At 47.8% G+C, this 23232-nt stretch overlaps 1 protein-coding gene and 1 long non-coding RNA gene across 5 annotated transcripts in view; one reads left to right on the top strand and one right to left on the bottom strand.

The window, feature by feature from the left end:
- LOC138921734 (uncharacterized) overlaps positions 1-23232 on the bottom strand; it is a 52904-nt gene that overhangs the window by 18199 nt on the left and 11473 nt on the right. The window contains exon 2 of the long non-coding RNA XR_011434581.1: positions 14545-14677. This is a non-coding gene — a long non-coding RNA (uncharacterized lncRNA). The remainder of the gene's footprint in view (positions 1-14544; positions 14678-23232) is intronic.
- TSC22D3 (TSC22 domain family member 3) overlaps positions 4945-23232 on the top strand; it is a 60528-nt gene continuing 42240 nt past the window's right edge. The window contains exons 1-2 of one of the 4 annotated variants that reach the window (XM_070256845.1): positions 4945-5487; positions 6956-7381. In XM_070256845.1, coding sequence (XP_070112946.1) covers positions 7062-7381 — 320 coding nt within the window. In that variant the 5' untranslated portion in view covers positions 4945-5487; positions 6956-7061. Of the gene's footprint in view, positions 5488-5828; positions 6344-6379; positions 6701-6955; positions 7382-21474; positions 22172-23232 lie in introns of those variants that run through there. The other 3 variants (XM_014729072.3, XM_014729071.3, XM_070256846.1) reach the window with 3 other exon arrangements.

The following is a 23232-nucleotide window of genomic DNA, read 5'->3' as shown; positions in this document are numbered from 1 at the left end:
ATGTCCCTTTCCTTCACTCCTTTCCCCAAGTGCCTAATCCTGCACCCTCCTTAGAGGTAACTGCTGTCAACAATTTAGTTGGAATTCTTCCACAAGAGGATATATTTTAATTTAAGCAAGAGAAAAATGCATCAATTCTGAATAGAGTAAATCCCAGTTGTAATAGAAGGATGGAAAACCAAACTGTAGTAAAATAAATCAATATTTAAAGAAGATCTAGAAAAACTAGAGATTCTTGAGTACCAGGTGCTTATACTACTACCGCTAGTATTACTATCTTTAAAATTATTATAGTGGTAACCATCTATTGAGCTCTAAGAGGGAAGAGTAAAGTGGCCCTCAGCTGAGATGAATAAACATGATACAAGTGCCCATTCACGCACTCTTCTATACAAGTCCCTCTCACTCATACACAACCATATTCAAACATCGTCCCCACATACACACACACAATATCCACACATAGGCAAAGCTCCATATAGAAATACATTCACAATCACAAAGACTCAAATATCCTACATATATAGGATCTTGCTTTTGTTTTCTTATTAACTCTATCCCATTCAAATCAGTTCATAATTTTCCCTTAATACGTGCATATAAATTTGCGCCTTGTTATTTTTGCATATAAAAAACTGAAAGTAAGAATGGATGGCCATTGAGATCATCTGGTCCAGCTCCCTATCCTCAAACAGAGGTGTCTATACTATTTGAGACCTCTATCTGTCTACTTTCTACATGATGATCCCTAAGGACACTTTAAAATTTCCCCATATCTTATTTACATATAAACATCTCCATATTTTATTTCTCCTTGGTCAACCCATCAACAAATATTTATTGAGCATCTTCCATGTCCAAGTACTGTGCTAAAAAAAGTTCATGATTGAGAACATAATAGCTCCTAAATGTGATTGTCTATAAGAATCACCCAGGGACCTCTTAAAATTATAGATCCCTCGTCCCCACCCCAGACCTACTCAATCGGAATCCTTGTGGTTGGGATCTGTTATGGGCTATATCATGTTCCCCTGCAAAATCCATACGTTGAAGTCCTACCTCCAGTACCTCAGAATGTGACTATATCTGGAAATGTGATTTTTAAAGAGGTAATTAAGTTAAAACGAAGTCATTATGGTGAGCCCTAATCCAATATGATTGGCTACTTTCACCTATTAATATACATCGAAGGTTCCTCCATCGCTTTTCAAGGCTTGCCATCTCATTTCTCTTTAACATTGAATAATATCCCATTGTCTGATGTCCTTATAAGAGGAAGACATTTGGACACAGACACATACAGAGGGAAGACCGTGTGAGGACACAGGGGAAGACAGCCATCTACAAGGAAAGGAGAGTGGCCTCAGTAGAAACCAACCCTGCTGACACCTTCTAGCCTCCAGAAGTGTGAGACAATAAATTTCTGTCATTCTCTTCCACTTGCCAGCTGTGTAACCTTGGAAAATTAATTGCATCTTTCTGAGAGCTGTAAAACAAGCCTACCTCATGGGCTTGCTATGAGGGATAAATGGAAAATGGTTGTAAAGTCATAGCATAGTGCCTTGCATATAGTAAAGGTTCCTTCATGTTAGCTATTATTAACATTATAAGGTGGCTGGCCTAGAACAAGGATTCTGAAAAATTCAGAAGATGAAAACTTCAATGGAAAAATGTTACATCTTTATTTTCACCAACCTCCAGCTGAAATTTAGATTTCCTTCAATTACAAATGCAGAGAACAGAACACGGTACTATTAGCAGTACCTGTGACTTTGTCACCGGTAGAAATCTCAAACAGTTTTATGTCACATTACTGTTATTACAGGCCTCTTTAAATATTTTTACACTCGTCATTAGTTTGAAGTTACCGTGGTTATCAGAACTGCATTTAGATCTTGTTATTTACTACATTAATAACAAGCACTTACATAACTATATCATAATTTTCTACTTTTAATATTTTGATAACTATATTTCAATATAATTTATTTCCTTCATAATCCTATGTATTTTATTTTATATATCTAAAGACATTGTTTTGAGAACGGGTTGATAGGCTCACTATACTGTCAAAGGGGTCTTCGGCACAAAAAAGGTTGAGAACGCCTGATCTAGAAGGTTTTAACCCTTACCAGCTATAACAGTCTACAAATCTGTGATGAACGATTGTGAAAAGTTTCAGGAAAGATAATCTGCTTTCCCCACTTAAGAAAGGTTAACAAAATTGAATATCGACAGTAGGGAAATGGGCTTGCCTAAAAATCACTGTTGTGTGCCTTAACTTGAAGCTAACTAGATTGTAAGTACTTAGAGGGCAGATACCTATCCTCTAGCTATGCTATCTAACCTCTCTGTTCCTCAGTTTCCTCTTCTTTTTTCTTTTTGTTGGAGGAAGATTAGCCCTGAGCTAACATCTGCCTCCAATCCTCCTCTTTTTGCTGTGGAAGACTGGCGCTGAGCTAAGATCCGTGCCCATCCTCCTCTGCTTTATATGGGGGACGCCTACCACAGCATGGCTTTTGCCAAGTGATGCCATGTCCGCACCCGGGATCCGAACTGGCGAACCCCAGGCCGCCGAAGCGGGACGTGCACACTTAACTGCTGCGCCACTGGGCCAGCCCCTCCTTGTCTTTTCAGTGGGGATGATGGTAATATCTAACTCACAATATTGTTGTGATAATTAAATTGGATGATGCCATGTAAAGCACTTGGCACATGGTAGGTAATCAAAAATCAACTATTATAATATTAATCATTATACCAGATACCTCAATTTCTTTCTTGGCTCTCCAGAGTACAAATAAATGTCTTTAAATATATTAGTCAGTAAATCATTGATTGCACTTTTTCTTTGAGTATGCAATCTTCCTAAAACAGATGTTAAGCTTTGCAAATGTTTGATAAACTCATCATTAAAAAAACCACCTAATGGTTAAAGGCACAAGCTTTGAAATCAGAAAGCCGTGGGCTCAAATCCAAACGCCACTACTTACTACTTATGTGACCTGAGAGTTTCTTTAATGTTCCCAAGCAGATAGCATCACTGGAATCATACCTACTTCGTAAGGTTGTTGTGAGAATTAAATGACATAATATATGTAAAGTGCCCGGCACATAGCAGGGGCTCAATAAATATCTATTCTTTTTCTTAATAATTGCTAAAAGCACTGCAAACTTGTGAAGTGGGAGGATTTCCTTAATGTTTCACACGAGTTCCCCCAAAACCTGGCTCTCAAATCCCTTTCCAGCCTCGACTCTCACTGTTCCATCTCTCGCATCTTATTCTCCAGTATCGCTGACCTGCTTCGCAACCCGCACCCGGCCGCCAGCATACACACTGTTCTTACCTCTAGGCCTCTGTTCTCTACTCTCTCCACCTAGATTGCCCTTCCGTCCTTCCATAGCCGACCCCTCTTCCACACTCCCACAGCACTGCTCCCCGCCACACACACAAGGCCTCCATCCTGAATTCCCATTTGTACTGTTTTTGTCTCTTTACATATCTGTTTACCAGCTAGGCCCTGAGTTCCTTGGGGGCTTGGGCTGTGTCTTATTTCCCTCTGATTCCCACTAACACAGTACCTGGCACAGGGCAGGTGCCGAGTACGTGACTGTTGAATGACTCCATCTGAGAAGGAGGTGCCTGGTATATTCCCTTTCTGCTCCACCCAGAAATCCACCAGCTCTGTCTGGAAGTGAGGCCCCCTCTGCTGGCTGGGTTTATACAAGAATGGTTTGCTGCTTGGAGTCTCTCCATCCAACCCAATATATGCGAGCAAAGCAAGGCTTCACAGAGAAGAGCCAGGGAGGTCCTGCCCAGTCAGCCTTCACACAGAGGTATGCTATATGCCAATACAAGCCGGACTTGTATGCAAACACACAGCACGTTTCTGAACTCTATCTCTGAACTATCTAAATTGTTCTATATCTAAGTTATATTTGCTCTTGATCAGCCTGGATATAGTATGCAACGCTGTGCTGAATTATTAACAATACTGCTTGAGAGCAAGGACTACAACAAGGGAAATGTCAAGGGGACAAAATCTTGAGTTTAATGGTGCCAAATGCCAAGAAGGAAATACTTCCACCGGGGCCTCATCCCAAGGTTACGCACAAAGATAAGAGGACTCAGGCAAGCAAAGAAGCAAAAGGCCCCAGTAGTTCTCAAAATACAATTCAAATAAACATTTATGGAACTAATATATTTTATTATAACATTTAACATAAAATAATTATAAACAAGAGGGAAAATCATAAACACTGTAATTAAAAAACAATTCAGTAGGCTATAAGTCTACACAATGCGCATGAAATTTCATATTCTATTACCTCCTCTGGCTTTTACCCAAGAACATTAAAAAAACAAAAACAACAACGAAGAAGAAAAGGGGAAATTAGCCCCTCTGAAGGATTGCGTTTTGAGAGAACAAACGGAATTCTCAGCAGTCTGTGCGAATACAGGAACCACATTCTCAGCTCTGCTGGTCTTGTCAATGACCTCCAAGCACCTCTCTCATCTCTCATCTTGGGATCCTGTCAGGAGCCCGGGATACAGCTTGGTTTTGGTTTTCTGGCCCCTACAGCAGAGAGAGTACAGCCTTCCCTCCATTTCTGAAAATTGCCAGGCCCCATGTAAGACCCCCAGAGCCTTAGGAACAGGTGTCTGTTGGTTGCCTTTTCCTCCTAATCACAGGGCTGATGCTTGTGGTATCTGGAGGAAACTTCAGATCTATGGAAGCCCAATAGACAGCGACTCAGGCAAGTGGAGCTCAACTAGAAAGAGGGTGCCTCTGCCCTGACTGGTGTCCAGGCACACAGCTTGGCTAGGCACCCTCTTAGTGTAAAGGATCTGCCTCATCTTGCTTCCTACTCTCACAACCAATGCAGCGTGGGTTCCACTAGGAGGCACCTCTGGTGTCTCCCAAAGATCTCACTCTGTGATCCACCCAGGGCACGTTCATGTCTTAGACACAAGATGGCGGTATACACTGCTCTATTGCAAGGGCCATGGGCTTGTGAATGAAACGAACCGAAGGGTGGGGTGGGGAGTACTGACAAACTGAAATCCATTTGAGTTTTATGCGAAAACCGAACATCCTGAGTATTTTGAATCTTTTTCAGGAACCAATAATTATCGAATCCTATACATCTAAAGTGTTCCAAGTCTCCAAGTCCTGAGACACCCTGGGTCTACCGCTTGCCCGCTCATCACATCCCTAATTTCACAGAGCTGGGGTACGACCCAGGGCACCAGCCCGCCTTGTTCTCCACACATCTGCCCTTTCACCTTTCCTCAACTCCAGGGTCTCCTTCCCTTCAGAGCCAAGAACCGCCCTGGCGGCAGTTTTACGACGACACCCTAGTGCCCGTGAACATCCAATCACCACATCTCTTAAAAGAGTAAGACAGAGATCACCGATGGTGCCAGATGGGGATCAGAAAAAAGAGGAGGGAGTGAGTTTGGAAAAATAGGGGAAGATAAGTGAGGTGAGGAGAAAAATGCGGTGCTGAAGCGAGAGAAGCGAGGGGAAAATAAAATGGGAGAAATAAAGGGGCACCGGGGAGAGAAAAAGAGGAATAGAGGAGAAAGGGGGTAAATAAGGAAATACAGTAGGAGAGAAAAAGAAATAAGGAAAGAAAGAGGGCAAGAAAGAAAGGGAAGAGAGCGGAAATGGGTAAAGAAATAGAAATAAGGAAAAGAAAAAATGAGAGAAAATGAAAAGAGTGGGAGAATAATGCTGAGAGAAGGAAGGCGGGGGAAGGGGGTTTCGGGGTGAAGGGGCGCAAAGGGAAAAGAGATTGAGAGGGGCTGGGCAGCGAGAAGCCTCCTGGGGATCCGGCGTAGCATTCGCGGAAGCCAGGACAGAGATGGCCTCAGATGAGGTTCAGGGAAGAGAGGCGAGAGCAAGTGCGGGAATGGGGAGATAAGTGAAGTGAGAAGGGACAAAAACCGAGGAGAGTCTGAGCGTGCTTCTGCGAGTTTTGTTCAAGGCATTTATTGGGTCCTCTTGATGTGTGCCTGACATTCTCAGACTCTCTGCGGGGGCAACCTCTCTCTTTGCACCCCGCCCCCGAAAACAGGCTTGTGGAGGGCGGCAGTGTACAAGGCTCTGACAAGACCGGCTCTCGAGAGAGGCGTCTCTCCTGTAGAGAGATTCGTCCGCGGTGGGACAAGAGACACGTGCCCTCCCGCGGAGCTCGAGATCCGGGTGGCGCGCCGGCTCCGGCCGCTCGTACATTTCTGGCCGAGGATGCGCCGTGAGCAGCGAGAGAGTCGGAGCCGAGGCGCCGGGCGCGCTGAGGGAGGGAGAGCCGGGTCCGGCTCCCGCGAGCGCGGGCGAGGGTGCGAGCGGCGGTGTGGGTGCAAGGGCGCGAGGGTGCGGGCGGGGCAGGGGCGGAGGATTGGGGGCAGGACGAAGCCGGCTCCGGGGCTGGCGCTCGCCAGGGGAAGCGGCTGAGGAGCGTTCTCCGCCGGCCCCTCTGGGATAATTTACATGCTGTCACAGCCCGGTGCTGACTCCTGGGCGTGCAGCTCGCTCACTCGCTTTCGGCTCCTGCCACCGCTCCGCCGGCACAGCCCAGGGGAGCCCGAGAGCGGCAGAGCCTGCGAGCCGGGGAGGGAGGGAGCAGAGAAGGGAAGGAGCGAGGGCGCGCCCGGGTTCTCCCTCTGCCCTGCTGCCCGCCCTTCCTGCTGCTACAGGTCCGCCCCGATCCCCGCTCACACTTGGGAAACTTGGGACTGCGCTGGGGCCTCGTGTGGCACCTCAGGGGGCGGCCCCAGCCTCTAGAGGAGGGGGAGGAGGAGGAGGAGGAAGAGAAGGAAGTGAGCCCGAAGGATCCGCTCAGAGCTGTTTGTCCAGCTGTTTGTATTCGCACCCGGAGCAGCGCAGCCAGAAGGGGACCAAGCCGGGGGTGGCTGGCTTTAGGCGCTAATTTCCAACTCTTCTCCTCACAGCTTGTCTGTTCCAGACACCCTGGAGTCCCTTCAGACCAGCCCAGAGGGCGCGCACCTGCCAGCCGCCCCTGACCTCGCAGGCCAGGCGGCCCCCGAGCCTGAGAAGATGGCCAAGCCCGAGACCGACTGCCGCTCACCTGTCGGCCTCGACTGCTGCAATTGCTGTCTGGACCTGGCCCACCGCAGCGGGCTCCAGGGAGACAGCGGCGGGGACAACAACAACCCGGGCAGCCCTACCGTGAGCAACTTTCGGCAGCTGCAGGAGAAGCTGATCTTCGAGAACCTCAACACCGATAAGCTCAACAGCATAATGCGGCAGGATTCGCTAGAGCCCGTGCTGCGGGACCCCTGCTACCTGATCAACGAGGGCATCTGCAACCGCAACATCGACCAGACCATGCTCTCCATCCTGCTCTTTTTCCACAGGTGGGTGGCTGGGCACACGGCGTGGGTGGGGGGAGGGGGAGGCACGCGATCCCAACTCGCACCAGCCTCTGCTGGACCCTCGCCTCTGACAAAAGGGGCAACCAAGAAGTTCATGGGGAGCCCTAGGGGGGTCAGGCTCCTCCGCTGCCATGACCCGACCCTGAGGCTACCTGGAGTCCTAGGGCGACTGGGGGGAGGCCCGCAGGTGGGAGCTCTATTTTGAACGGTGGCTGCAGAGGCTTTTCTGGGAAGATGATGGAGTTCAGACGGTGGACAGAGCTCTAGATGGTTTGGGGGTAGCTGGCGGCACCCCCTTCTCAAATGCATGTATTTCCACAGTCACTTTGGAGATTCTGCTCTGGGATGCTCTTGGGATCTGAGTTCCACCCTTCTCCAAAGCTCATTTTTAAATGTGCAAACTCGGATTGAAACTGCAAGGGCTTTTAAATTACTGAGCGGCCCTGACGGACATTGAGGGCAAGCAAAATGTCCAAATTAAGCTGCTGCTGGTGTGGGGGAGGGTGGGAATAAGAAATATTGGAGACCTTTGAGAATTTGTTTAGAGTCTAGATGGGGGGACCCCCACCTCCTCCATGGATCCCAGCCTTCAATTTCAAATGACGGCTAAAAGCAGCCCCAGAGAGCATCCTAGGACAGGAGAGTGGATGAATCCATGTCTCACAGGCGTGTGTTCGAGTGCTGGTCAGACTTTCTAGAAATCCTGCTGAAGGGCAAGGAAAGGAGAGGGGAGGGGTGACACACAATGGGAAGACACAAGGTGGCTGCTGCCCTCCAGTCTGAGACACTCTGGTGAAAGTCAGTCCTGGAGGGGTCAGCTGAGGCAATTTCAAGGCGAGGGAGGCAACTTCAGGAAATCCAGTTGTGGGTTTGGTGTTCTTAGAGCGTCGGGACAGGGCACTGTGTGTGTGTGTGTGTGTGTGTGTAAGGGGGTGGATTTTATTCTTTCTCAATGACGCAGGTTGTGTAAGAAAAAGAGAACCCTGTTGTGGGAGACCTCGGTTGTAGTACAAGTTATGGCTTTACCTCCTGTGTGAGCCTAAGCAAGTCGCCTGACCTTTTCTGGTCTCTAAGGTTCTTTCTAGTTCTGACATTCCAGGTCATGGGCAGATGGTGTGCTCAGACAAGGTAATAAGAAATTTTGAGCATCCACAGAATATTTGAATAATTAGATGGCTTTTTGGTGAGGCACAAGTAAAAAGTTTTGAAAGCAATTGAGATAGGCAAGAACTACCCTCACTTAGTGCTAAGACTAGATTTGTTTTCTCAGCCCCAGAAGTTCCTGGAGGGAACAAGCGGGGCTGCTGACTTCGTTACTATTATTATAACAAGTTGTATTTCTCAGGCATTTTCCACGCCATCAAAGCCCTTTCTCACCTGTTATTTCACTTTAGGTATCAGTTTATCTCATTGTCTCAAAGAAACCAGGCCGCTTATGGAACAGGTTTTGAGGGAATCTTCATTTCTGGTGAAAGATTACTACAAGTTTATCAGACCACAGGTGCTGTAACCCTGCGGAGCTAAAAGCCTAACAGGCTCTTAACAATCCAGCTCTGCTCTCAGGAGGAGAGTGGCGGCGGGAGGAGGGGTAGCAGAGACACTTGGAAAGAGTGCCTGTAGGGTTTGCACTCTTTCAACTGGGAGAGAAACTGTCCCAAAATGGCCGTGATGAGGTGTAAGAGGGGATGCTTCCTCAGCTCTGGTTCCTAGGTGCGGGGCCTAGGACCATCAGACCTAGGTAGTGAGTGTGAGGCTGAGAGCCTGAGATCAAAATGTTGCTTGTGCCACACCTTGGGAGGTTTTCTGGTTGTCCGGGTTTCTTAAACGGAGAAACCTCCTTTGTCACCTGCTCCATTGACACCAGTCTGTTGACGCTTGGTTCTTGGCAAACCCTGGAAATGCTGTGTGGTGGAGGCACAGGGTGCTGAGGGCATTGGTGGGGGGAGCAGGGCGAATTGTTGGGATTGTTGAAATTGTGTACCTGAGCACCCTGCCTCCTGGAATTAGAGCAACTCCGCGTCCCAAACAGCTGAGCAGCGAACCAGCAAGCCCTCAGGCTTCAGTGCGGCTAGGGAGCGACGGGGTCCTGTGGTAATAGGCTTATAGTTCTAGCAGGACAAAGCATTCTCCCATTTTCCTGGACAACTGGGACCTTAGAGATTGGAGGTTCTGAATTTGCTTTAGGTTTTGCCCAGTATGACATGCTCATTAGCCAAGTAAGAGACCAGTATTACTAGTCCTGGGACTTCGCCAACATCTGAGCTGGATGGTTTTCTCCAAAGTGAAAATTCCCACTTTCTTACTTTGTTTATTCCCTAGGTTTTTATCTTCATAACTTAGCCATCATTTCTACTTCTGTTCCACTTAATGGTTTGATATTTCAAATGCCATCATTTTTACCTCTATTCCTTTTAATGATTTGATATTTCAAATTCCCACTTGGGTGTCTTTTTCCTTTAATTTGCCTACTTTCAAAACTGCCTCTTCCAGGGAAGCAACTCTCCCTGCGCCACCTCCTGCAGCCCACTCCTCTGCTGAAAGGGCTCCCATATTCTTGAGACTAAGAACGGGGCACATCCTTATTTCTAACTGGTGTGTCTGCTTTGACCTGTCCCTGGCTCCCAGCTTAGCTCTTGGTCTCCTTGGAACACAAGAGTGTAAGCAATGTGAGGCTGGGCTGTGTTGTACCCTCGCTTGGTTTTTCCTTGGCTTCTAGTTATACAGCCAGTAGTCAATAAAGGTTTTTCAGTTAGATGACTGCTTAATTATTGGTGTGGTCATATGTAAAGATTTTACAACTTTAACTTAGTCTTCGAAAATCCTTACTAAAGTTTAAAGGTGATTTTTTTTTTTTTCCGGTTTGAACCACCTGCAGTAACTAATAGCCTGGTAGAACTCCTGATGGACAGTGCTGTGTGTATACATATGAATCATGGTAATGGGCATGCAGGTTGTTGGTATGTAAATGGTGCCTCTAGACTATTGAGAGGGGAGAGAATGTGTTTTAAATACCATCCCTTCAAGCTTGTGTTAGAACTAATAATTATAACAGATTAATAGCTCATATTTATTGAGCATTTACAATATGTGTATTACAGCCGCATAATCTGATTTAATATTTACACCAACCCCATCAAATGGGTACTGTTATCATCCTTCTACATTTTATAATGAAGGAAATTGAGACTGGGGAAAATTAAGTAACTTGCCCCATGCCTCACAATGAAGAGCAGAGCCGAAACTCCACCTAAGATCAGTCAGACACTAAAGAATTGTCTCTGAAGAAAGAATTGTTAAGCAGAGGCAAATATTAGCCCAGAAACTAACCAAATGGTTAAAATGTCTTTACTCGGTAGAGTGACCAACCCTCCCATTTCAGGGCCACAGTTCCTTCAATGCTCAGACTGGGACAGTCCCAGGGAAACTGGGGTAGTTGGTCACCCAGTTATTAGGGGACTCTATCTTATCATTTGAATATACTTCTAAAACTGGAAAACTAAGGAGGCGGATAGAATAAGCTGGGCAAACAGCGAAAATTTCCAATTTAAATGTAGCCTATGAAAAAACTTCCAAAGTTGAAATTTGAGGGACCTTAATTCTCTGATCAGTAAGGTATAGCAAGCTGAAATGGGAACTTTTGCCATATTCTATTGTTGTCACGTCAAATTTATTTATAAGATTTATCCAAAACTTCTTAATCAGCTCTATTGTGTATTCGCCTTCAGCCCCTGAGCGCACCTGCCCAGGGTGGTCTGAGATAATCTGAATCAGAGTCCCCTCCAGCTCTAAAAGCCCTGGAAGAGTACCTTTAAGCTTCTGAGCTGGCAGCAACTGGTTCCCACACTTAGATGCTCAGAAAATAATAGCAAAGATTTCTAATTACTTTATGTGTGCTAATTCATTTAACCTTCCCTATTGAGTTGACATATAGAGTAAGGGAAAAAATATAGATTCAGGGATCAGGTTTCCAAGAAAAAATTGCATAACAAATTATTTGTGCTTTTCTGAGTCTTAGAACTAATGATTTCATAAACGCTTATTCCTGGTCTTGACTTCTGAGGACTTAGCCACTTATATGGTGTGATTTGAGGGGCAAAACTATTCTCCTGCCTGCCTGCTGTAGTGCCTGAATTCATGCTCTAAGATTCACTTCTCTGTCCGTGTACCAACTAAAACTCCTCTCCCATAGCACCAGTGGTATGTGGACCACACCGTGAGAAACCCTGAATTAGGGATTGCAACCCTTTGTCAACTAATTTGCCATTTGATTTTGAGGATGGAGTTCTTTGCTGTAGAGAGGTTTTGGATTTCCATGTAGTTAAGCCTGTCATTCTTTGCCTTTGTGATTTTTGCTTTTGGTATCAAGCTTCGAAAGTTCTTCCCTAGCCCAAGGTAATTGAAAATAACCATTTCCTGAGTGCCTAGTGGTCTGACAAAGAATAGGCGCTCTTGGATTAAGGCACATTCCCTGTTAAAAACACAAATGCATTTGCAAACTGAACATTCACGGTTTGGATACCTCCTCCTGAGAATCTCAACGTGTAAGAAATTGTCTTTTTGCTGAGACACAGATGTAAATTCTGTGTGCTAAGAGGCTTTCGCTGGTGAGTGACTCTAGTACTCTACCAGCACCTACTATATATATGTATCATATATATGATATATGTGTGTGTTCTATTTATGTATATAAAATAATATGTTTATATGTATATATTACATATTTATATATATTGCAGTAGAATGTAGATGACATAAAATTTGCCATTTTAGCCATTTTTCACTGTACAGTTCAGTGGCATTAGATGCATTCACAATGTTGTGCAACCATTACCACTATCCATTTCCAGGACTTTGTCATCATCCCAAACAGAACCTCTGTACCTATTAAACACTAACTCCCCATTCTCCCCTCCCCCAGCCCCTGGTAACCTCTAATCTACTTTCTGTCTCTGTGAATTTGCCTACTCTAATTATTTCGTATAAGTGGAATCATACAATATTTGGTCTGTTGTGTCTGACTTCTTCACTTAGCATACTGTTTTCACAGTTTATCCATATTGTCACATGTAAAGGACTTCATTCCTTTTTATGACTGAACAATATTCCGTTGTATATGTATACCACATTTTGTTTATCCATTCAAGTATCCATGGACACTTAGGTTGTTTCCACCTGTCGGCTATGGTGAAAAATGCTGGCATGAACGTTAGTGTACAAGTAACTTTTTCAGTCCCTGCTTTCATTCTTTTGGATATATACCTAGGAGTGAAGTTGCCCAGTACCTACTTTTCAACCCAATTTTGTGGTTCTCTACTCATAGTCAGTCCGTACAAATGTAGTAACTCTCATGAAATGAGCAAACATCTGTTTCTTTGAGGAGAATACCCCTCCCGCAATCAGCCGCTAGTGCTGGTGATTACAATGAAAAGAAAGCTGAGAAGTTTAACGAAGTGATGGAAATAGAAGTTTTATGGGGAAAATGATACGCTTTGGGCTTTGGGGATGCTTATGAATTAAGGACTGTCAAAAGTTTTAGTGTGTCTCTCTCATGAAGGGCCAGGGTCTACCATACCTTTTAAAAGAGTAACATGTAACATCATTACTTCTCATTGACTCCTTTGTGTGGATTTCTTTATCAGAACTTCTTTCACTGTGACAGCCCACTGTGAGTAAGGTTCTAGGGGAATGGGACATGAGAAAGCCAAGAAGAGAGGTAGAGAGGCGAGGCGGGAGTCTGTGGAAAGCCTGCCGCGGCATGGGGCTCTCGGCAGCATGCGGGCTCGAGAGGTCTGCATGGAAGGTTTGTGCTCTTAAAGCAGGGTGGGAAGAACAGAGCACGAACTTCACCCACTCCTCAAGTTTGCCAAGAGTGGACCCGTGTGAGCCCACAGCTCAGAAAATAGCTCTTTCCAGGGTGACCTTAATTTCCCTCCCTGCTTGAAGAGAAGGTTAACACTCCTGCTTATATTTGCACTTCCAGATAAACTAACAAGCTCCCAATTCCAGGTAGAGTGTTGGCTCCTTTCCAGTACAGGTCCTGAAGGCCAGGGAGGCTGGGTAAATGGAGATGGATGTGTCTGGCCAAGGCTGCCAGGGTCTCCGGTCCGTTGAGTGATAGAGCCAGCAGTGCACTTGCCCCCACTTTGTGGGCTGGTTGGGAGGAATGAGGACGGCTGTGTCTGCACCTGATGGTGGCCATTGCACTGTGCTTCCTCATTGTGGTTCTGCTCCTACCTGAACTTTCTCCTCTTATGTAAGGCATCCCTCAAGATAACTGCAAAGCTATAATCTGCCATGGCTGGCTGGCTTTACATAACAAGTTGGTTGATGTCGTGCAATAGCCTCTCAAGCCCTGGAGAAGTAACGTGCTGAGTGGGACTGAAGCTTGGGCCCATTTGGTGGGGTACTCTGTGTGCTCAGTGCACTCAAGGGAGAGCATTCCATGACCACAGGGGTCAAAAAGACAAAATTTCCCTTTTAGATGAAGAGAGCAATAATGGCCCAGGACAGGTTGTGCTGTCCCAATGCCTGCAATAATGCGACAAGGGTTAGGGCTTCACTACAGGGCCACAGCTTTGTCAGAGCAGGCCCTCCATAGAACCCCGTGGGCTAATGGGAGCCCCATGAAGGCCAGAAGGCTAGATCCCAGCCTGAAAGCAGGTTAGATGAGTCAGGGCAGGGAGAATGGCTTATGGAGGCCACTGTCTATCATGCCAAAATCCAGCTTAGCTAAGGAGTCAGAGTGGGGATAAGATGAAGGTCTGTGAGAGTAGAAAGCAAGTTTTTCCAAATGCTAATCCACGCAGGAGGGAATCCCGTCAGCAGGCAAGGCAAATTCACCTGTATCTTCTGGCTGGAAACCCCAGCCTCAAAGTAGCTATTGCTCTTTTGAAGATAGTCTAAGAGGTGTGAGACCCCAGCCAGCACGGAGGCTGAATGGGAAGCTTCCCATTGTGCGGACGCTAGCCTAAGGGGAAACAGGAGCTGGAAGCCTGTTTGGTCAGTGATGCCCCAGGCACGCTATCAGCCTTTCTCCCCTGGGAGACACTTTCCTCAAATAGGCCCAGCCTGAAATTAGGCCCCGCCTGTGGATAAAGCCCCACAGGGACCTTCCCCATCCTTCCTCGAAGGAAGAATTTACTCACGAAATAGCCTTGGGTATTCAACCCACTTCCTCTTGTCTTCTCTTCAGGGGAGATGGGCAGCAGCTGCCGGGGGTCTGGCCGGGATTCCCTGCTCGCTGGAGCTGTCTAGGCCGGTGATTGGCTCTGGCTATTCCTGAGGAAGAAGGGGGTGAGAAGTGAGAGGAAGGGAAGTGGTTCCAGTGGTTCCAGTGGCTCCTTCCTGGCTTACTTCCCGCCCCGCCCCCCCACCCCCCCCCCCACAGCCTGAGGGCCCTGACTCATATCTTGCATAGTGCCTTATGTAACAGAGCCAGGTTACTGAGGCATCAAGCTTCTGCTTGCTCAGTGGCAGGCTTCCCTGGGGCCAGGCATTCAGAAGCCTGCTGGGGGTCTAAGTAAACTCATCAGAATTCCAAAGGAAAAGCCTGCTTTCCCTAGTGGTAGGCAAGCAGTCTGCTCAGAGGCAAGTGCCAGACTGCCAAGGTGATCCCCCCTGAGCCCTCCCACTCAGAAGCAAATGCAAGCGGGCACGTGAGCTGCTGTGGGCTTAGTGTGGTTTAGGACATTTTAGGGGGGTGGGAGGCTCCTGCTATCACCTGATAGTACACTGCTAAAGAGACAGCCTAGTGCATCTGGAGGGGCCCCAGAATAGGTCTCAGAAGTCCCTCTTTCTTTTGTATCTGCTTGTTGGTTCAGGCACTGTTTTAGGGACCCCAGGCAGAAGTGTTTACTGGAAGCTGGAGGAGCTGTTTAAAGGAAGGCTCTAGGCCCGGCCTGGTGGCGTAGTGGTTAAGTTTGCGCGCCCTGCTTCAGTGGCCCGGGGTTCACAGGTTCGGATCCCAGGTACAGACCTACCCACCGCTTACCAAGCCATGCTGTGGTGGCATCCCACATAGAAAATACAGAAAGATTGGCACAGACGTTAGCTCAGGGAAATCTTCCTCAAGCAAAAAGAGGAAGATTGGCAATGGATGTTAGCTCAGGGCTGATCTTCCTCACCGGAAAAAGAAAAAGAAAAAAAGAAAAGGAACGCTCTAAAAGAGCCAATTTCCAGTCCATTCTCTATGAAGTCTCACGGTGACTTTAGGCTGGCCTGAGTTCACAGTGGTTCTTAGCCCCCTTCCCGGCCTATTCAGAAAATGACATGGCTGGCTTGGTGTAACCAAGTCCTCAGTGAAGTCGGGCTGACTGAGTTCTATGGCGTATTTCTCTAATAAGCTCATTTCACTATTTATAACATAGAATAGCCCCATCGAGCTAATCTTCCATTGGCTCAGTGGTTGTGACTAAACTAACAGGTCCTCTTCTTCTCTTCCCTTGTCTTTATCCCAGCCTGTCCCACTGTGTTGCCAGCAGGTAAATGGCTCACAGGCTGAGGGTAGTTGGGGACACTGCTCTCTAGTTGGAGAAAAAGAGAAACATGGAAATAAAGTAAAAAAGTTGGAGTGGGAATTACCAGCAGGCATGGTTGTATCCAAAGTTCAGACTCATGAATCCTCAGACAAGCTCAAGACCACCATCTCGGGAGATCTGGGCAGCCCAAGTCTCCCGGGCCACAGCCAGAATCCAGTCAGTATTGGGGGGCCTGAGGTGGAGGTGCAGAAGTTCCCTTTCTTGAGACCCCTCCTAGGCCTCCAGCCCCTCACTTCTCCTTATACCCCTGCCCTTTCAGTTCATAGTTGTAGTAAAACAAAGAAACAAAGAGGGGCTGGCCCCGTGGCCGAGTGGTTAAGTTCTCGCGCTCTGCTGCAGGCGGCCCAGTTGGTTCGAATCCTGGGTGCGGACATGGCACTGCTCATCAAACCACGCTGAGGCAGCGTCCCACATACCACAACTAGAAGGACCCACAACGAAGAATATACAACTATGTACCGGGGGGCTTTGGGGAGAAAAAGGAAAAAATAAAATCTTAAAAAAAAAGAAGAAACAAAGAAAGGATAAGAAAAAAACCCTGCTCAGTTTGAAAGCAATGTACTCTGCCTGCCCAGGTGCACAGAGAATGAATGATGGCAGCACCTCATTCGGCCTTGTACTGAGCGACCAAGCACTTCATTTAATCAATCCATCATTTATTGACCAAGGCCCTGCTATTTATCGAGTGCCTACTGCAGATTTATTGGATGCCTACCCTGCTAAGCACTGTAGCGGACACGAGAGGCGGCAGAGGCTAGGACCGGGCCATGGGGAGCTGAGAGTGTAGCTGAGGGAGTGGGGCAGCCGCACCCAAGGCAGGTGGAGAACAAAACAGTTCCACCAGAGCCACCACAGGCTGAGCCGGAGTGCTTGCTTCTTGAGGGAAAGGCCTCAAGCTTGCTGTGCCCTGGGTCTGCAGGTCTGGAGCGTAGGCAGTGCCAAAGCAAACTAGGAAGAGAGAGTCTCTTTATGGCGGCGGCTTCCAGCAGAGACTTAAAGAATAGATTGGCTCTGCCATAGTGGGAAGTGGCTGCGGGGCTCTCTGGTTGGGAGAGGGAGGGGAATTTTGCCAGTTCAGTGGAGCTCATGGGTAGGAAGGGGCTGGCCTGGAGTGGGGACAACGAGGAACACTTGCCATTTTTCCTGGGCTGGAACCCAGAATCCCCAAGCTTTGAGAATGAGAGAAAGGCCCTCTCGGCTCTCCTCTCATTGCCCCTCTCTGACTCAGGGCAGGCTGGTCCCAAGTACACTCTCCTCAGGGACCTGTGCTAGCCCTGGGGGGGTGGAGGCCTTCAGATCCTCGGAGCAGGAAGGCACCTCTCTTGATGCCTGGAGAAAGCTCATTGGAACCAGGAGAGTTGAGCTTTGGAGTACAGGCAAGGGTGGGCCCCAGAGGAGCCTGGGGATGTGGCTTCATATCTGTGCACCTCTGGCCTTGGTCTCCACCAGGCCCCTTCTGAGGCGGGTAACAGAACTAGGGGGTTGTCCAGGTGCTGCCATGAGAATATATATATCAGTCACCCAAGTGTGTCTGGAAGAAAGTTGCTGGTGGCCCTGCAGGGTGTCATTTTAGCTTTGTTTGCACCTTGGTCAAACCCCTCTTTCCCAGATGCCCTATTAATGAAGGCCCTGGGGTAGGGCTGAAGAAGCAGGGCAGCCTCAAGCTGACAGGAAAGGAGAGGGAGCTAGCACAGCAAAAGGAACTAACCTCAGGTCACCTAAGGAAAGACCTGCTGCTTATGATCAGTGCTCCACCCTGGCTTTCTGGGGCCCTGTCACCCAGCTAGTGTCCTGGGCACCCGTGCCCACACCCTTTCCCACCAGTGCTCTGGAGAATTCACATTTAAGTTCATGAACAGATTCAGTCAACAGCAAATATTTCTTGCACACTTTCCATGTGCCAGGCTTAGTGTTAGGCACTGGGAATAGAATGGGAAACTCACAAAAGGCATGGTCACAGCCATCGTGGAATAATAAGTGGAGTCGGGGGATGGATATTAACCAAAGAGTTGCACTAATGAATGTGTAATTACAAACTTAGTAGGTGCCAGGAGGGAAAAGGAATAAGCTTCTGTCAGAGAGTATAATGAAAGATCAGACAAGGCTTCCTGAGGAAATGATACTTGAGCTAAAGAAATGAATCTCTCATGTTGAAATTCTAATCATCAGACCCAGGCCAAAAAGGACATTTTTAAGACCGAGGACTTTCTAAGGAACTCCTGAAGTCATACCACCTAGGTAGCTTCTCACACCCCTGCCAGCAGGTCCAAAAAGGGAGGACTGACACCATTCTGACAAGAGGAAGAGATGAGTTTGAAGCCCACGGGGCAACTAGTACTAATGTCATCCTTTGCTAAAAATAGTCCATGACAGTATGGAAATGTGTAAAGGCTGGCCCCGGGACCGATGACAAAGCGGGTATAGCCTGTGGGGAGGAAAAATTGTTTTTGTAAATTATTTACTGTAAAGAAAAAAGAAAGGGGAGGGTAGTCTGGGTTTTCTTTTCCTTTTCTGGGCCTCCTTCTGAGTAGTGAATGCTTCTCATTGTATAGAGGCAGTGGGGCACAGAGCTTCAGGCTGCACTCCTTTCTGAGGCCTGAGGTGTAAATTTTCTGGGCTGCAAATGTCAGATATTTGTCCAAGCTGAAAAACAGCCTGAATGCGAAAGAGAAGGGAGGCTACACCTCTAAGAAGGGCAAAGAAATTGATCAAGGGGCTCCAAAGAGCTTCCATTTGAAAGAGGTGGCCCCACCACACTGGCAAGGCATGTGACAGCTGAGAGCTCAGCATGATCCAAGGGAATCTGATTGTGAAGGGTGCAGATAAAGCCTACAAGATTGGTTTAGCCAACAAGAGGTAAACTTGGGACTTGTGGGAGCTGTGGGGCCAGGCTAAAGGAACTAAGATGATTGATCTAAGAGTTTAAGGGAGGGACAGAGAGTGGTAGAGAAAGAGAAGAGAAGTTGATCTTGAAATATAAGAAAAGTCACAACTCAGAGATGGTGACTAGCTGTTTCCAAACCACACTAGGAACAGAACAAGAGGAAACAGGCCTCTACTGTAGCATGAAGGATTGAGATTAGATAGCAGAAAGAACTTCCTGACTACCAGCATTCAGAGAAGCTAAAAGAAATTACCAGGGGATTTTATATTAATTTATAAATATGGGGAAGGTGGTGACAGTAGCAATAAAGAACTGAATAAAAGTGTGAGAGGCTTATTATAAGGACCATGGACAGAAGGGGACAGACAGGTGGCGAAAGCAAAGGAGTTAGAAGCAGGTGCTTATAAGGAAAAGGAAAGTGCGTGTGAGATAAATGAAAGTGTTTACATGGAAATACTTTCATAATAAAAATGTCTGTAAAATTTCCATTGGAGATCAGTCATTAAAACCAGCATATACTCTCTTGGGACTGGAATGGTGTGGGAATAGACTAAGAAGCTGTTAGGGTCCCTGTCTGCATCCTTCAATCTTCTCGTCTCTTGGCCAAATTAGCCTCATTGGGGCCCCTATTCTCCACAGGCTAATAATTTGGGGGAGCACCCCTGTGCTGGGGGCAGTGGAATAAGACTACCTGCCCCAGGTACTTGGAGAGAATGTTTTCTCCTTCCACGCACACAGTGAAGATTAGACACAGAGGATACAGTGGCAACCAACAAACCAGGCAGGATCCTTGCAGCAGGAAACTTACAATCTAGTGGTGGAGACAGACATCAAATGATAATTACACAAATAGCTGTATCATTACAATTGATCATAATGAAGGAAAGGTGCAGGAAGCCACGAGAACACAGGCTAAGGGGGCTTCCCCGGGATTAGAAAATCCACAAAAGTTGCCTTATTAAAATCTTGGGCACTACTTGTGCCCCTCTGTGAGGGATTCTTGCGCCAAATCAGTAGGAAAGAAAGGCAAAAGGAACCCAGTCACTGCTAATGCCCCACAACATGCATTTTGAAGTCCCTCCAGCTCACTGAGGCCCTAGGATAGTAGCAAACCCCCAAGGAAATGTTCTCATTGCCGAGGTCAAGCAGCCTTGGTTTAGGCGAGTGATTCTCTAGGGGCCATAATGGCCTATCAGCTGAAAGTCAGGATCAGAAAGACTTTGAAGAGCTCCTCACCTGCCAGATGAACAGGATGAAGGCCAGTGAAGAGAATAAAGAACCAAAGTGCTGAAAATTGTACTTGAAACTGACCCCCAGAAAAGACCGTATCTCCACAATGCTGTGTCTTCAGTCTCCTAGTCAGGTCTGTGCTAGTATTAGCTGCAGGTGTGCCCAGGGCTGCTGAGCAGAAGCCAGGATCCCAGAGAAGCAGGGCCCCACTCTGCTTTTGCCTGTCCCTCTCCCAGAGGGCTGGGAGCTGCTGGCCCTTGTGGGAAGCTGGAATGGGCTTCTCTACCCTAAGAAGACCACGGAGGGGCCATCGAGGAGCAGAGAAGGACATTAGCCGTGGTGTGCTCATGAAGCACAGCGGCTTCATGTCCGATAGACTACCATTGACAGACTCTGTGACCTTGGCAAGTGACTTCTCTGGACGTCAGTTTCCTCATCCAGAAAATGGAGGAAGTGTGGTTTGGAAGGTTAAGTGAGAGGACACTTCCAGGAAGGACTCAGTATAGGGAAGCCTTCGTTATCATTAGACAAGTCATATATAGAACCAGAACAAAACCTTCTCTGACTTGCTTTGCCTCCCTCTCTCACCAATCCCCTTACTGACCCTTCCCTTTTGTCTGTCCATCACACACCCTCTCCTGCCCAGAGCCAGCTAACACCTGCAACCCAGCGTGGAAGCTTTTTCCCTGTCAAGGCTTGCTCTCTGAACCTTCTTCATTCACACTCAGGTATAAATGACTGAGAAGGCTCTGTTTTTCCTCCTGCTGGAGGCAGGGGCGGGCGGTGGGGGGGGGGGGGGGGCGTTGGGTGGGGCGGAGCGCAAGCTACCGCTGCTGGGAGCTTTGAAATTTTTACCAGAAATCAAAACCTACAAGCACAAGGTTCACCCTACTGGCATTGCTGGTGAATGAAGAAGGATTTCAGAGGGCAGTGGAGCTGGGGACTGCTTCTTCAAGACCCTGAGCTTCCCCCTTCTCAGGGTTGGCGGCCAGCACCTTCTGCCTCTACATGCATCTTAGATAGAGACACAGAGGCTAGATCTGGTATGGCTTTTGCAGCCATTTGGTCTAAACCCCTCCCATTACAGATAAGGAAACTGAGGTCCAGAGTGGGCGGATATTTGCCCAAAATCAAACAGCCAATTAGTGACCAGCCGAAAAGAGAAACCATGTCTCCTGATTCTCTAATCCAATGATCTTCCAACTTCTCAGTCTCTAGACAGCCATACACATCCCATCCCAGTAGGTACACAACATCTCCATGCCAGGAGACCAGCTTTGGGTTCACCTGATGCCAAAAAAGGTGTTTTTTTATTTGATTTCATTTAATGAATTGACCAGTGGTTTGGGTGTTATGGAGCCCCAGCCCTGGAATCTTGCTTCTGCTCAGGCTGGGGCTGCATGCCACAGCCACAGTCATGCAAGGGGGACAGAAAGGCCTGCTGTTCGGGTTGGAAAAGAAATCAGTTGCTGAAACATTGGTCTTTTTGAAAGTTCCAACCACAGGGGCTGGCTGGCAGAGCCGCCGTCTGGGCTCCCCCGGAGGATCCGGCCCTCCCCTTCAGTCTGGGAGTTAGTTTAGGAAGCTGGCCCGGCCTCGGCAGAAGATCCGGAGGGCAGCGCTCACCCCAGGAGCTCCAGCCTTCCCTCAGAGCCTGGGAGCCCCCAAAGGCACTCAGGGCCGGGAACTTCCTCCCGCCTCCACAATAGAGCCAGCCCAGGCTGGCCCCGAGGCTCCCTGAGCACTTTTTCTTCTGAGCCTGGGAAAGAGTTTCCAGTTGCTCCCGCCCTAGCCCGGCAGCTACAGAGAGAGAGAGCTAGAGAGAGAGGGAGGGAGGGAGGGAGAGAGAGAGAGAAGTGGCGGGGGGGAGAGGAGGGAACCAACCCCAGCCAGGCAATCAAGAATCCGGGCTTCCCTAGGCAGCAGTGAGATGAAGGGGGAAAGGCTGGAGGAGCCCCAGCTCGTGGAGGAGCCCCAGCTTGGAGAGGACCCTGAACTCGTGGAGGAGACGCAATTCCTGGAGGAGCTACAGCTCGAGGTAGTGGAAAGTGGGTCAGATTTGGATCCAGAAGATCTGGATTCAAGTCCCGACTTTGCCACCAATCTGATGCTTGAGCTTGAGTAAGTAACTTCCTGCCCTTCTGTGGGCTGCTTTCCCTACTTACAAAATGGGGGAGGGGAGAGACAAGATAGTCTCTAGGGTCTCTTCCAACTTAGATATTCTGAAACACTACACCTTTAAAATCTTGATGTGTGTGGATGGGATGCATGGACACTCGAATAAGTCATTGAACCCCAGGATGTTAGAATGATGGGAGTAGGGGCGCGGGGTTCACATGAACAAGAAAAGGGAAGGAGAAGGTGGTAACTGTGTAAAGAGTTGTGACTCCAAGAGGGGGTCCAAGCTAAACAGAACATTAGGATCGATTTTTAAAACTCAAGGATGATGGGCTTGGAGTGAGTAAGTAATGAGAACCAGAGTGTTCAGGGGTGTGATTAAAACGCAGTTGCTAATGATACCCTGCACCAAATATCTCCTAGTGGCCCCTTCAGCCCCAGACTCAGGTACTCAACCCAGAATGCTTTTCTTGAGTTCCTTGTGTGTGTCTTTGCGGAAATTCTCAATTGAATTAGGGGCGATTTTCAGGTCTTGGATGTTCACATCCAGATCTAAAAGAGAGCCTAAGATGAGAGACTAGACTGGCCTGTCTTAGAAACCTGCTTTCTTGGTAAACCCCAACTTTCACCAGACCCACCGCTGCATGACTTAGTGTGAGGCCCTTTGAGAATTTGAAGGCCGCTCTCTATAGCTATTCTCCCCCAACTAATGCACAGATGAGCTACCGGAAACTAATCTGCTTGGTGAGTGTTGGTGTTGGTACGTTTCACTGCATTCAGATTCCTTCTCAGTTGGTCATCTCTCCCTGGGTTATATGATGAGAGTCTGTAAGTCATAGTAGGTGACATTTCACTAAACAGAGAGCTCCTTGAGGGCCGAGCATGAGAGCTTGGGAGCCACTTATGGCTCCCCATATGGCAGACCATCTCCAATGTCCTCTGCCAGCCCTGTACCTACCAGTGTCTCCACTGCTGGGGAAACCGCTGTGGAGAGAATGAGTAGAAGAGGAACCACTCCCACCTGTCCAGACACCTGCCCACTGCCCTAGCGACCTCATGCTCAC

This window comes from Equus caballus, chromosome X (genome assembly GCF_041296265.1).
Source record: "Equus caballus isolate H_3958 breed thoroughbred chromosome X, TB-T2T, whole genome shotgun sequence".
Lineage (NCBI taxonomy): Eukaryota > Metazoa > Chordata > Mammalia > Perissodactyla > Equidae > Equus > Equus caballus.
Note: the sequence above shows the minus strand (reverse complement) of the source record. Positions and strands in the feature narration are given on the sequence as shown.